The sequence below is a fragment of the Platalea leucorodia genome (assembly GCF_965183815.1).
Source record: "Platalea leucorodia genome assembly, chromosome: 3".
NCBI lineage: Eukaryota > Metazoa > Chordata > Aves > Pelecaniformes > Threskiornithidae > Platalea > Platalea leucorodia.
In genome coordinates this window covers 20,452,193-20,467,851 of record NC_138825.1, presented here as the reverse complement: position 1 = coordinate 20,467,851, position 15,659 = coordinate 20,452,193, and the positions used below count along the sequence as shown (strand labels likewise).

The 15,659-nt window shown below is 37.4% G+C and overlaps 1 protein-coding gene across 1 annotated transcript in view; it reads right to left on the bottom strand.

Moving 5' to 3' along the window:
- The window catches only part of CDC42BPA (CDC42 binding protein kinase alpha), a gene marked incomplete at both ends in the record, with an annotated part of 187,707 nt that overhangs the window by 56,956 nt on the left and 115,092 nt on the right, over positions 1-15,659 (bottom strand). Inside the window, 5 exons of the mRNA XM_082307118.1 lie at positions 2,141-2,388; positions 7,990-8,100; positions 8,359-8,601; positions 10,246-10,379; positions 15,488-15,610. Of these exons, the coding sequence (XP_082163244.1) occupies positions 2,141-2,388; positions 7,990-8,100; positions 8,359-8,601; positions 10,246-10,379; positions 15,488-15,610 (859 nt within the window). The remainder of the gene's footprint in view (positions 1-2,140; positions 2,389-7,989; positions 8,101-8,358; positions 8,602-10,245; positions 10,380-15,487; positions 15,611-15,659) is intronic.

Sequence of the window (15,659 nt, the reverse complement as noted above, 5' to 3'; positions counted from 1 at the left end):
AGTAATGCAACCACATCCTCTTATCAAAGCCTCTTTTTTTTTTTAATATGCACTAAAGATTATTTTTAGACTACTAAAATTTTCTTCCCAAACTGCATACGCACACTTCAACCACACACCCACCCCACGCCCATTGTTGAAATAATTCCGCTTATTTCAGCATAAAGCCTCCAGGTGCTGCCTTTTCAACACTTACATTGAACACCTCTGTACTGGCAGACTCACAAAAAGCTTTGCGTACCCGATTACAAAAGCTAAAAACAACATGGACAAGCAGAAACAAAACAAAACAAAAAAATCTACGTTCTCTTAAGAAACACTACCAAATATTGAGAATTGAGCAGCAACAGCAATTTTTCCATTCCTAATATTTAAGCTTCCCTTCTAAATCCCTGAACTACTACAGAAGTCAATCTGTAGCACACCTTCAACAGAGGACCTCCGCATTCCTGTGGAGTCCTAAAACTTGCACGAGATTCTGCAGATCTGTTTGACAAAACCCAGTTAAGATCAGGTCTTCATGAATCACTCCTCATGTGCTTCGACACCTGACTTCGTATGATGCTGAAGCCCTTCCAATTAAGAGCCAAACATTGGATTCTGGTTATGTGACACACTTCTGCTCATGCTTTAAAATATTCTCTTACACCAACACTTGAAATACATACAGAAACACATGGTTACATCAGCACTCATTTTAGATTTGCATCCAGTTCTTTTTTTACTTAGAGAAACTAGATTGAAAGAAAGTTTATGAACTAGCTGGCATGAAGCAGATCAGCGTTGTTAGGCCATTTTTTATTTCACTAGATGGACATCTAGTTTGAACTTTTGCAGCTGTACAACATTAGAATGGTTCTGATAAGACTCCAAGGAGTTTTTGGTCTGGCCAGTGTTTGGAGGCGTGATCCTTAGCAACAGTTCAGCCTGCAGAAAGAGGTGTTAATGATTCTTTATTGAATATTCCTCCTTCTGAGACACTACTGGACTGACATGGCATTAAAGGAGTATCACACTATCACCTTTATCTATTACAAGAAAGCATAGCCTGTTGTGCATTCGTAAGTCATAGGTCAGCAAGACCATTAAGTTGTGGTACAATGAAAACATGCTGCTGATGCAAGTTTTCCCTCTCAACCTACAACAAAGCAGCAAACCACTGTGTTAATACATCCAGCCTATGAATAGCTATATTCTAGGAAGAAACAGTTCATCCACTGCGTTTTAGGCTGTATAATTTACTTCCCCTGCTGGAAACAATTTACCAGAGAAGCAGTGTTTCCACCTCTATTTGCATAAGCTTTTTTGAAAAATTCTTTATTTACTACTTATATTTAAGGACTCACTACAGTTTGGCTAAGTTTTCAACAGGAACTTCTCCATGGTTTTTCTAATATGCTATCTTACTACAGCAGCAAAAAGAAGCACCTATGTTAGTGTCTACAAAGCATTCTGAATTTTTTATGAATGAAAATGAACACATTCAATTTATGACTATTTCCATTACTACACTATCCAACAGGAAAAATTGTTTTTATTGACGAATGCCTCAAGGAACATTCTCAAGGCCAGTTACAAGCTTCACCACGTGGGAGAGAAAAAAGCAGGTCTCTGACAAATTACCAGGCCAGAAGAGATAAAGCAGCTTATGCCTACAGTAGTCTGATGACTGATGTTAACACTGGATGGAACACAGCATGGATTAGCCTTAGTCCGCATTAAGTGACTGTTCCTGTCCTGGCAGGAATGTAAGCAACAGTTGATCTCTAGCACATTAATTTTGCATCAAAAGATGAAAATACCAAACAGAAAAAAAATGTCAAAAAAACTATTTTAAACTGTAACATAAGCTTCAGGGGTTGACTTACCCCGAGCTGCAAGTCTGTAACTCAAGTTACATACCTTGGAATGGTCAGCCAGTACAAGAATTCTGGTGCAAAATGAACTGTTTCAGTACAGGGTTGTGGATTTTTTTTGTTCTGTTTTATTTTTAAAGGTGACTATTTTCAACCCTGGCATTAGCTCAGCCAAAATGCATCTGTCTGCACGACAGTTAGGGAACTGGTAGTGTGTTTCGAAGCATACTAGGAGACTTCAAAAGATATTTTGAGCTTAAAGGTAAATTCCATACAATACTCACTTTTCTCTTCTGGTTTTCTCTAACTTGTCTTTCAAAATCATGATCTCCTTCTTGAGGGCAAGCTGCTGGCTCTCTGCATCCCGTAGTTCTTTCTTCAGACTTTTTATTTCATTAGCATGCATTATTTCACGTTTAGATAGTTCCTCTTCATAGAAAACACTTTTCTTTTCCAGGTCTGCCTTTAATTTAGTGATCTCTTGCTGGTGTTCTATGCTGCTTACCCCAGGTGAGCGACCAACCTGTTTTTGCTAAAATAAACAGCCCCAAGTTAGCGCTCAAGAATGCTGAAAATTATGCTTAACAACAACTCAATATTCGTAAGTTTATGTTTAGAAAATATCCCATTATAGACTTGAGTTAAACACATCTATCTCAACTTTTTTGAAAATATGTTAGAGCATAAATCTGAACTGTACTCTCTATCATTTTGTGATTTAAATGCAGTAATAGTTTCCAAACCATTGAAAATTTGATCATCACTTTAAATGTCTCTGGCCACGTTCTGACTCCCCTTACACGCAGTCAGAAAGTGACCACAGAATTAGAAGATTTTTATGCTCCCACTCACATGGTTGACGCAACAAGTTCAAACGACTTTCAGGAATGGAGAATAAGGACTATGCTATACGGCCAATATATTTTAAAGCACAAATAATGTGTGGAAAAGCTATACTAAGACAAGCTAAAATCTAGCTACTGAAACACTATATGGATTGTACCAATCAGGAGGGAAGCCTGACCTATTTTACTCAAACTGACCATTTACATCATAGTGGAAAAACAAGCTTTAAACAATAAGAGTAATTACTTCACTTTTCGTAGCTGCATAGCTCTCTTAGTGAGGTCTTCTGGCATTTCAATAGTCCTTATGCATTGCTTCAGGGTACATACACATTTGCACCAAATGCTGCACTCACTAAACCCAATGTCCTGCCATAACATAGAGGAGCAGCAAGATCAGGTTCAAAGTGAGATAGTGGCATGACATGCACTGAAATCCAAGTATGGAAATATTTTTTAATGTAGACACGTGTATAACTTGGTTTGGAATTTTTTCTAATTTTTTAAATATGTAGTTAAAGGTAGTCTAAGGAAAGGAAATTACTTAATAAAAACATTGTGTTTTGACAAAGTGAAGGTAACTGGAAAACCTACTTCCTTATGGTGACTGTCTCACACCTTCAGGAGGATCGAAGATATTTTGTTAATTATACCTCCTTTCTTACCATAAGATATTAAAATCCTCTCAGTTACCCTTAATTAAACATGGCTTTGGGTAATTTTCTTTTGCTGATGTATGAAGAGACTTTAAGAGCTAAATATTGTTGTAGAACATTCAGGCGAGCTGCATTTCTACCACGATGAATTCTATGAGAAAGCTGGGCCTTGCTGTTAGTGTCAGCAGAACACTGCAAAACCCCCTAAATGTATGAGCCAGATATGTGCTGCTACCACGTTGTTTTCTCTAACTCATCAAAATGACCATCTGTTTTGATCTAAGAGTAAAATCCTGCCCTTAGGATGCAGAAGTAAATTGGAGAAAGAAGATGCCATCCTAACAGGAGATGGTTTGGAGAAAGAAAGATTAAAAAAGTCAAAAAGAAAGGAAGTATAGGAATTTTCTTTCATGCACAGGCAGTTTACTACTGAACTTGTTTGTTACTGCCCAACATGCCGAATTGTCTCCACATATATGGCAATGGACCACATAAGAAGTTTAGGCTTTGCAACATCATCTATCAAGAATGTAAAATGTTTTAATGGTATTTCATATTTTTTTCCACAATGGAAAAGATACTATTAAGACCATAAGAAAGATGGTGCAGTAAAAGAGAGAGCTGGACGGTATTGTAGAGTGGCTTACAGAACTAGAGTAATATAGTAAACAGAGCATATATTTTGAATTGGTGTAAGCACAAATTCCAAATAGATGTTTTCATACATGCCTGTTTCAAGTGGACAAATGGTGCAACTGAGACATAATGCATCTCCTGGCACATAGACAGTTAGATGCCATAACTCTGTGCTGGAAGTCTTGCCTCTCTCTCCCTCTCATGCACACACATAGACACACATAAAAGCCCAAACAAAAAAACCTTCACACAGCAGCCCTTTCATTAGGCAGTTATGAAGCTGAATATTCCGAACTGACAGCAGTGTTGTAAATATTACTATATGTATTGACATGTATATCACGTACTATAGTCACCATAATCGCAACATTAACAGACATCAAGTTTTGCACTTTAAGTATAAAGAAGAATAACCATTAAATACTGCAATAATAGAACAGATGGCATGGGCAAACTTACTATTTAAGTAACGTAATCCTAAATGAACGTACCATTAAAAATCTTGGAAGACTTCTGGCTGGTCTTTAATGAGATTAGCCTTTTGTTACAAGTGCTACTTTGTACTGCTTCAAGGCTTGTATGTTGCCCTTTGCAGATGGTAATAATAATTTACCTTGGTTAAGAATATGAAGAATCTTACTTAGCATCGTGATGCTAATAGCCCAAAGTTTTGTGGTATAAATATTTGCCAAATGCAACATATTAAGAAAGATGCAATCTTCCTTATTACAATCCTATTAATTATCACTTATCTGGATTACTGTATTATTCCTTGCAATTTAATAATCTGCTGTTGCTCAGGTAGGAAGGAAAGAGTTGAGAATTTAATTTTCAATATGCTACCTAAATATTTAACATGCAGAATTTAGTCTTAATTTGCTTGAAATGAATTTACGAGAGAATAAACAAAAAAATAAATCAGCTGTAAAAATCAGCATGAAAAATTGCCTAGTTGGCCCAAAACTGACTCACCCAACACACCTTTTCTATATGTGTAATTCAATCCAGAAACAGAATTTTGGCTGTCTGAATACACACCTAAGGCTTCATAACTAAGTTTACTGAAGTAAACAGCAAGTGTAAGATCTTCTAGCACACCTATGAAATGCCCTAAAAACTGTCAATAAATACATACATCTTCCGGTGAAGAACAGAAAGAGATTTGTAGGTATTATAATATTGCTCTGATGAAAATGAAAGCCCTCCTCTTCCGTTGTTATAGCTCTATTTTTCAATGTTAACGGAAGCTTGATTAGAATCAGAAATTTATTGCAAATGGTCACTGCTTTCTTTTGACACCTTCCTCCAACATGTAGTCCAAGTCATTAACTTCTTCACTTACTCATACAGTATTGCCTTCCCTGCTCTTACCATTCCAGTATCGCATTCAGCTTCACTGTGAAGAACAACATTGAGATGCCTTACTGAGTCAGACCAGTATCTTCCCTAAAGCAGTGGCTATCTGGGGACAGCACCCAGACCTGCCTTTTTTATGAGATCCATTCCCCTTGTAATACAACAACTGTTGGACTGAAGGTATTAGAGGGTACCTCTCCGCGTAGTCAGTGGACCTGGTGTTCATCAATTTGTCTAATCCCTTTATGAACCTGTCAACACTGTCACAACCACAAACTCCTGTGGCAACAAGTTCCAGGAGTTTACTCCCCCTTCCGTGAAGAAGTACTGTATTAAACGCATGTCCCGTTTGCTTCATCAGTGCTAGTTGTAGTACTGTAGGGTTTGGTAAACAGCCATTTCCATTCACCTTATCCACTACCTCCGTGATTTTGTAAACCTTAAACATAATTTCCCCTCAGCTTCTTCCTCCCCAAATTTAAGAGTGACACCCAAATAGATGTTTTCATACATGCCTGTTTCAAGTGAGACATAATGCATCTCCTGGCACACAGACAGTTAGATGCTGTTTAATGCACCCCAGGGCACACTGCTGACTCACGTTGAGCCTGCTTTTTTCAAAAATCCAAATACATGACATCCACTGGATCTCCTTTATCCACACACTTACTCACAACTTCACAGAACCCCAGCAGGTGGGTGTTGCAGGACTTGGCTGGACAGAAGGCAGACTGCCTCCTTCCCAATTGGCTCTGCTTCATCCATGAGCTCACTGACCTTATTCCTTACTACAGCCTCTACCCCTTTCCTAAGGAAGTCACACCCACTCCTCTTCAGTTCCCAGGATCTTCCGGATGAGAGTTACAGTGGCACAGCAGGCCGTCTGTAATAAGAGGGTGCACATCTTGGCCAGCAGTTCTCTTACTTCTCACCCGAGTTCCTTCAGAACCTCCTCAGTGAGGCCACCGCTCCGGGTGACTTCACATCTGACTCACCTGCCAGCGCTAACGCTTCCTGCACATCATCCTCAGACTGATCCAGCTCATCTGACCAACCTGCTGCAAAGAACGCGCTGTGTGGCAACCTCCACTGCTTCAGCAGGGAAGTCTGACACACCAAAAACTCCTTGAGCATTTCTGCCACAGCCCTGTCGACTCAGAGATTACCCTTTTCATCCCTGCCAACAAAAAGCCCCATGAGTTTCCTAAGGTGGCTTTGTGCTTTTGATTTAAAGTGCTCTCTAAATTCTCTTTATTTAGCCCTCAACGTCCTGTTTACACTTAACCTGCCATCATTTATGGGCTTTTCTATTCTCCCCATTTGGAGAAAGTTTCCTTCTTTCTTTAAATATTGACCTTTTTTTTTTCCTCTATGATAGCCTCTTGAACTTAACTAAAGAGCCATGCAGAGCTTTTACTGAATGGATAACGCAGTATCACAACAACCGCACGTGACCCAAAGTGTGCTTACTGTACTGTCAAATATTACTAAGAAAGCTACAAGTCTCCTCTCCTCTTCTGATAAACTTGCTCTGTTGTTATAAATCAGCACATTGTTTATTCTCAATAGATCTCTAATAAATTCCTCTCACCTCTTGAACTGTCATACAAACTCTTTGCTGATGGTGAAGATTCATGAAAGCAGAAGAAACACATCTTAATTTTCAGATAACAATCTGAATTCACAGCAGCAGAAGCTTTATAAATCCAAATTTCATATTGAATGGATTTCCTTATTTTCATTTAATGAAGAAAGGCAAAATAAAAGAATATTTGCAAAAAAAAAAATCCCAAATTTTCTGTGCAGTGACTTAATGGTGACAAATGTCCCACAGAATTCTAATACCCTCCGCCCCATTATTCATGTAAATTAAGACCAGAATAGGCCTAATCTGACATTTTGCACAAAAAGTTTAGAATTATCCTACTGGACGAAACACTGGGAACAGGATTTTGCTGTAAGTGAACAGCAATCCTCATGTGAAAATGAAAAAACCTTCTCATTGAATTTTTGAGGAAGTCTAATTTCTTCAGAGCACTGTATAAAATGCTAAATCATAGAACATTCTTGGCTTACTTAAATTTCTCCTCCTAAAAACATATACATGCGTGAGCAATCTCATCGATACAAACAAAACTCGTGTTCAATGCTGCTCTTGCGCAAAAATGTCTCAACTTCTAGGTGAGAGGCAGAATACACTGAAACTTTTCCTTTACAGTTACATCAGTTGACATCTGTTGTGGAGGAAACCATCTTTCTTTCGACTTACATGCTGAGAAACAACACAGTACGCAAAAGACCTATACAGAAACCTGCACAGGCTGCAGGTTTATCTTCAAATACTCAACCATCCTACGCTACAAAAAAAAAAAAAAAAAATGCTTTTAACAGGTAAAGTTAAACAAAGTAATAATGGAAGCAATTTGGTAAGAAAACATCGAGTATTAAGAAATACTTCAGTGAGCAGTGAACACACTGGCCTGAAAAGTGCATTAGGCAAATGTGCTTGCATTAATATTCAGGATCAACTGAAGTGACAAACTGACAATACCCTTTTGTCCTACATCTGAAAGCAATCAAATAGATCCAAGTCCTAGTTGACTAGTAAGTTTGCAGGTGTTAATATCAAAACAGACTAACCTTTAGCCCTTCTACTTCGCTTTCCAACTGTTTAGAGTACTGTTCACTCCTCTCTCGCAATTTCCTGTCTTTGGATGCCTCAGCAGCTGCAGCTTCAGCTTGGACTTCCAGCTACAAAAGTACATACGTTTTTAATAGGTAGGATTCTTATATTTTTTTTTCCAAAATCTATTGATGGTTTTCACTATAAGAGAGAAATCTTCAGCACTAAACTGGACACTTCAAATTCTTAGAAAACAAAATCGGTACTGTTTGAAACAACAATCATAGAGTTAAAGATTTACAGATAACATTAAAAAATTACTTGGTCAGAAAACCTTACATGTAACTACTATTTTATAGACTCTAAACAGTCTTCTCACCACTTACTTCTTTTTTAAGTCTCTCTGTTCTGCGTAACTCTTGCCTTAAACTTTCTACTTTTTGCATCACCACTTCCATTTCTTCCTCCTTATCTCGGAGCTGGCGGGCAAGCTTTTGTTTTTGAGAGTGCAAGTCTGTCAGCCGCTCGTTCATCTCTGAGAACTCCTGCATTGCCAATTTCCGCTGGCTGTGTGCATCTTTCAGCTCTTTCGCTTGGGATTTTAATCTGTCACTAGACTCTGCCAGTTCCTACAGTTTAAAAAAAGAATTAAGTAATAAACCTAGAAAGATGCAAGGCCAATTCTGTCTTTGGATGCGCATCTAACACCTTCTCCAGAGTGAACAGAAACTACATATTCATTTCTTTTCATGAATGCATCTACGATACAGATTGTATGCCTCTGTAAATAAAGAAAGAGGTCAGGTTTTACATTCCTAACGTTAGTAAAATTGCATCAAGGTAAACCAAGTTGGAATTTACTCCATTATTACAGGTTCAACACAAAGGCTTTCAAGCACTTGCATTAAAATATCAAAATACCTTGCTTTCTTAATTAAAAATGTCATTAGCATAGTTTTTCAAGAACGACTTAAATGAATAAAAAGAATAGTACTTATCGCAACTGCTAAGTGATTTTAAAAAGTTTTTGCATTAATTGAAAACTGCTCTGTGAATATTTCTACTTTAGAAGGTTTTGAAAACTGATCTGCAATGGCGAGTATGATTTCCACACACTGTACCATAATATCTAATATTAGAGAAAGTTTCAGGCAACAAAACACTGTAGTGATTAACAGCAATATATGATAATTATTCTTTCAAAAGAATGAAATAACACTGCTAGTGCTGTGGTAACTCTACAGCACAATACCTTCACAAAGCTTGCTGTGTCCTAGATCTGTGCTACTACACTATGAATGAGGTACCGCAACAATTTAAATGGTTTAATGATGTTCAGCCAAACCGGAGCAGAACAAAGAAGCAAGGAAAAGAGAGTCTGAGGATGAAAAGAAGAGCAGCAGGAAGAGTTAATATTTGGCACTGCTGACATCTATACAAATTCAAATGCATTTTCTAAGTTTGTTAAAAAGAGGTCATAATCACAAGTTGTTTTAGAAGAGAGATGGTCTTTCTTGGACAAACTGGCAGCTCTCAAGTTTTTAAGAGACTTAAGGGTTAAAAGAGTGTTAAATACAGCTGGCACATCAACATTCAGTGTGGACTCTAAAATACTGGGCCAATATAATCATGATGAGAAACAGGCTAATGTATTTCACACCTGATTGATTACATTTTGAAGTTGATTTAAACGTGAATACAAAAAAGAGCCATGAAAGACAGTATGTTATAAATAAGAAAACAAGGAATCAGGGAGACGGAGAAGAAGAAATAAAACCCAGTATTCTTTACTGTGGTTATTTCAAATTACTTTCCGATCTTCATATTTGGGCAATTTTGCACATCTCTCTTCTGGAAACACTTCCGTGACACAGCCTTAATACCATATTCTTAACATTTTTTCCCTGCTATAGTCTAACCCATACTTCAGATTAAATTCGTTATCTGGAATAGTTCTTCTCTACTCTGTCTTTTAACCACTATCATTATCACCATAATCCGAAGCTATAAAACCTTCTTGGCAGCCACCATGCAACCTGGATCATGGAGTTGTTCACTGTCTGGAAGCAGACACCTACGCCCACCAAGCAGTCATACATACAACACGTTAAATAACGTCCTTGTCTTCAAAAAAGAGGCAGAAAACAAAGTAGGTCATGCTACACATTTGTTGTCTGCTCATTAATTTTACACTTGAAAGTTATTTCAAGCAAAATGAACAAAAATAAGATAGTCTTTAGGGTTTAGAAGAGTTGCTGACAAAATGCTTTTACCTTATTAAGATCTTCCCTCTCTTGCTTCAGTGTTCTGACCTGTTTCTCAAAAGCCTTTATTTGTCTGGAAGCATCATCCAACTCCCGCCTTGCAGTGCTGGCCTCCTCAAGTTGCTGTTCTAGCTGACCAGAATCTAGAAAAAGCAGAAGACTTCTAAATACGTTAAGGAAAAAATCATTATTCTAGAACAGCATAGTCTAGCTGCTTGAAGCCTCTTCAGTATCTGTTCTGGTTTCCATTTAATCACAAAATAATGCAATTCTTATCTGGTTTAGAATAGGGAGTAGGTTGTTTCAACTGCCATTATCTGCTTTTAACACAACAGAATAAAAGGTCACAGCTTGCTGCAAAACAACATAGGAAACGATAACAACTTGTCTTTTCACGTTATAATAATCATGCACTATACATAATTCTGTAATGTATGCTTTAACATGACCTATACATTTGACTTTTATGCACTGTGATGTAATATATAATGCATCTTTTATTACACTGTAATTATAAACAGTCTCCCTCCTCCCACCAAATTCCCCCAGAAAGAAACAGTAAAAGTAATGGGTCACTCAAGAGCTGGCAAGCGTTCTCCTGTTGATACACTTAAAATTAACTTCAGATGATTTTACTTATTTCTAGTGTGAAAACCACTTGTGTTTATGTGATCTGCTTTATTACTACTATAAATACAGGAGAACTATTACAGCCAGTTTCTTACCAACTGTCAGTTACAGAATGGAAGTACATTTCTAAGCCACAGCTAAATAATGTCATATCAATACGCTCAAGTGCTACAACATGAAAAGCTGAAATCCATAAAACACGACAATTGAAAATTTCTAGCTAGTGGGTGTTTTTTTCCCTCCTAGTCCTTCACTTAAAAACACAAATTTAAAGCAATACGTATATGAAGGTAGGTTAATTCCAAGTTCTATGAAATCACTAGGCATTTTGCCTTTGGTTTCAGTTGTGGCAGGTCTTCAGACCATACGTATTTACCCACAGAACAGGAACCCATCTATACTCTTAATAAGAGCCTTTTACTACATTTTCATAAATGCAATCCTAAGAGACTGGCTCCTGGAGAAATCAAACATAAAAACACATATATTTCTAAGAGCTGTAATTTCTGAAACACAAGAATTTTATAAGCAAATAATACCATTAGCTTATACTCAGACAAATATTCACTATTGTTTTAATTCATCGACTCTTGTTTAAAAATTTAAAAGAATGCATTTACATAACAGATGTAGCTCAACGCCAGAGATTAACTGCCTCTCTTATGTAGTCTACTCTGAAGTCACCAGCAAAAAGAAAGTTTATATATGGCTCTGCTGAGCCAAGATAAATCTCTCTTCTGTGCATGAACTACTTTGTTCCACAGCTCTGTTTTCTTCTTCCATCGCTGCCCTTTACATATTTGGCAATATGAAAGATTCCTCAAAGTTTTCTCCTATGTAACTTAGCGAACAAAAATTATAACTTTGACCTCAAAAATTGAAAGCATATGCTAGCTTGTCATTTCCTGGAAAACTAGACAGTCAAGAAAAATGTATTTTTCTAAGGTCCCCCTGGTGACACTCCTGAATTTGACACAATTTCATGTTCATTTTTGAGTACCTTTTTTTAACAGGTGTTTACTCTTACAGCTCCAGAAGGGGCAGTAAAACAGGTTAAAGAATATAACCAAAAACTAGTTGTGACATACGTGTAGTCAATGGTAATTTTGCATCTAATCACCCTAGATGTTGCTAACATTTTAGCTAATATATGCAAACGCTCACTGTAGGACGTTATTACATTACTTTTAATTGCCCAAGAGATGAGCCCCAAAGGATAAAGTTCAGCTCTGCACCTGAACTGAACCTTCTTTAAAGCTCATCAGATGTAGATTTGGAAATTTAGATATTTTAAAGGCCACCCAGAAAACTTGGAACTAGCTCCCCTAAATTTGGAAGCATTCAGACATGACCATCATTTGGTTTGTGCCTGTATTCTGTCACTAATTTAGTTTTAAAATCTATCTCACAAAAAACCCCCATAAAATCTAGCAAAATACAACATTCTCTTTTCCCAGTTTTATCAAATTAGCTTGTATTAGTTACAACTCAAGGCATAAATAAGTGTCTTCTAACTAATGGCTGTATTGACTGGACCAGACAAGGCATTCAAGTATATACTGGGAAAGTTATGTGGTGACTGGGGATGGATTAGGCAACTCTACATCTTCCTCATTTGATCATATTATTCACTTACAACCCAAAAAACAAAAGCACATATTGTATCTAAGAATAAATATACAAATACAAATGTGGCGTGAAGCAGAAAATTCTTAATGGATACTTAAGGGAAAACCTTCTCAATATTACACACCTAAAAGGTTCCCACACCTTTTTTTTTTTTTCCTTCATTACCAAAGGAAGAGAGTAATAGCTTCAGCAATGAACTAAAATCCAAGTTGCAGATCAATAGTCAAGAATAAAATGTAATTTAAAGCTGATCCTGATGCTTTTCTATGAAGGGCTGGTTCCATTCAAAAGCTGTTCTTGTAGATGTTGCTTTTCAGTTGTCCCAAAGAGCCAAAAACAGAGCTGAGGATTGCTGCGGAACAGACGTTTCTGATCGTGTTGTCTTCTTCCTCATTACAGCAGCAAGTGGAGAGACATTGGCTGGAAAGAAACTTCACAAAAACCTTTGTCCTGACACAGCGCCAACATGGCATCACTCAAACCAGAGTGATCCTCCCTGAGCTAGTTAAGCCATGTTCACATCCAAAAATAATGCTTCTGGTACAATACAAAACTGCTGCATCATACCAGAGCAGCTGTCCAACTGTATAACAGACTTTTTTCAGACTACACAATTTTAACAGCATGTAATCTATGTGCTGCAGTCTGCAGTTCATACATAGCGTGCTTCTGCCCCATAACGTAGCAGCAGAGTCTAAACACACCAAATAAAATGTCTGGAAGTTAAGTTCAAGTTATTCTTTCTGTGGGTGTCGCTGCTGGCATTCCTGACACTGTCAGGAACCGAATGAAGTCTTTTCACAAATACAAACCAGAACAAATCTTTTTTGTATTTTCCTCTAACCTTTCTTGCTGTTTTTTTTCCCTTGCCACAGGTAAGATGTGGACATACAATAGAGATCCATCCACCACTACTTGTGTCTGATTTTTCTCTCACGTAAAATGCAGACATTTTCCTATTTGGATTGACAAGAGGAATCAGATTTGTCCTCCCTGTTTCTACGGTTCTAGTCCTGATACCTAACAGTCTCTATCAATCTTGTTAATTTTCCTAAATAAAAACCACCTTGCTGTACTTCCTTTCCTTCTCTTTGAAGCTGTCTCTGCTCTCAAGATCCTATTTTGAAGAAACCGTTATGGAGCGGGATAGCAGAAGTCCTATGCTATGAATCACTATGAGAGAAAATTCCCTTTAACTTAATTCAGAGCATCAAATCAAGAATACTGAATATTAGTATTAGTAGCTAGCCTTTAAAGTAGGCTAAAAAGATACCAGCTAAGCAGACAGCAAATTGGTTCATTAATAGCTATACTGAACATGGTGGTGCAATACAAGCTCTCCCTCTGGAAGTTTCTTAAAACATGAATTGCCAGAATCTGGGAGAGTAAGGCTGGAAAAAGATGGATTTGGATATATTGAATTTCTTTGAATCTTTCCCTGAATGTCTCCAGTAGCCTCTGTAAAGACACAGGATACTGGGCTATGTAGATCTTTGCTTTCTGACTAGTTTGGGAGTTCTAAAGAAAGGCAGTATGACATTAATTAAAGAAATTCAGCTCTTTCTTTGCACAGATTTCAAAAACGCTTTTCAAACTTAAATTACTGAGATACTTGATAGCCAAATTTTTAGTTACCATAAAATCTTCATGAACTCTCAGAAGCAAAAAAATTAAATGGAAAGAAATGTTTTGTTTTGTAAGAAATGATAGCTCATTGACAGCAGAGCTGAGAGGTGGTTCTTCCCCTCTCTCATCTCCTTTTTCTTGTATGCTCCTATCGCCCACCTTGTGCTGATTTACCAGATCATGAGTTGATTGAATTCTCTATATCTAGATAGGTCTTTCCTTGTTTAATTGCGTGAATTAAACTCAAGAGAGAGTCTGGGGCATGCACAAAGAGAGGAGGCGCCACACAGCTGTGAGCAGGACCCGTTTTGATGGCAGAATTTTGTCTGGTCAGTTCTGCTGCTCATGGAACTGCAGCCTTATAGCCCATAGTGTCCTGTCTCATGGAAAACACCCTTCACTGCTCCCTGCCACTTGGAAAACTCAGTGTCACTGTAGTTTCACGCACACAGCCCACATCCCAGATAACTCACACTTTTTAAAAAGTACTGTTCCAAGAAAATACTCAGAAAACCACATCTCCAGTTTGAACTAGCTTTTACTCCACATCCAGTTACAACACATTATGCAACAGCCCACTATAAACCTCTGTGGTTTCAAAGAAAATATAATCAAAATTGTAATCACATCTCACAAATTCGGCCCTTTCAAGGAAAATTCAACAGAAAATTAGATAATGAAAAATATCAATTGATGCTTAAATCATAACAAATCACCCTTCCATCAAATATTTTTAAGACTATTGAAACTGCTAGGCTAAAGTCTTCATCCCTCATGTTTACTCGCGTAAACAAGAAAGAACACCTTCCTTCCCTCCAGTTTACTACCTACGTACCTGCATACCGGAGTGCAGAGGTGTATAAAGCAAGGAAGGCTAAGGTATGCTACAGTGACTATGACTTCTGAAAGGACTGCAGTGACTTTTGATACTGCCAAAAATAACCAAACAAGGGATCCATCTGCTCTTGCAGTACACATTGCAGGACGAAGGAAAGGAGAAAAAGAAAAAAAAAGGTAGTACTAAGGAAATTGGTCATGGTTTCACAGACTCTCAGGTAGAGCCTGATACATATCCACGTAAATCAGCAACAGCATAATTTAAAACTAGTGGAACTTTACCACTAATAATAATAGCAGAAGTCATTGAAATCTTCCTTCTTCCTTGCAACTGGAATTACTGGTACTGAATATGAAGTTGAATTTGTAGAAAACGTTGAGCTACCAATGAAGAGCGAAGGGTAAAATGAGAAGTAAAAATAGACTGGAAAACTCTTTTAGAAAGCAAAGTAAAACTAACATTACGAGAAAAAATCTTGTCAAAATATTGTTTCCTGCTACAGTTTTTACATTAATATTTATAACATACCTGTTACCTGTTTCTTCAACTTTTCAATTTCTTCCTTCAAACTTTTAATTTCTAAATCTTTGCTTGCTGTTAGTGGGCCATCCACTGTTGAATACTGCAGAGCCTGGACTGTCTGGGTGGACTCTAGAAAAAGATGGAAGAGAGGGGATAAATTACATGCCTGACATCTGAG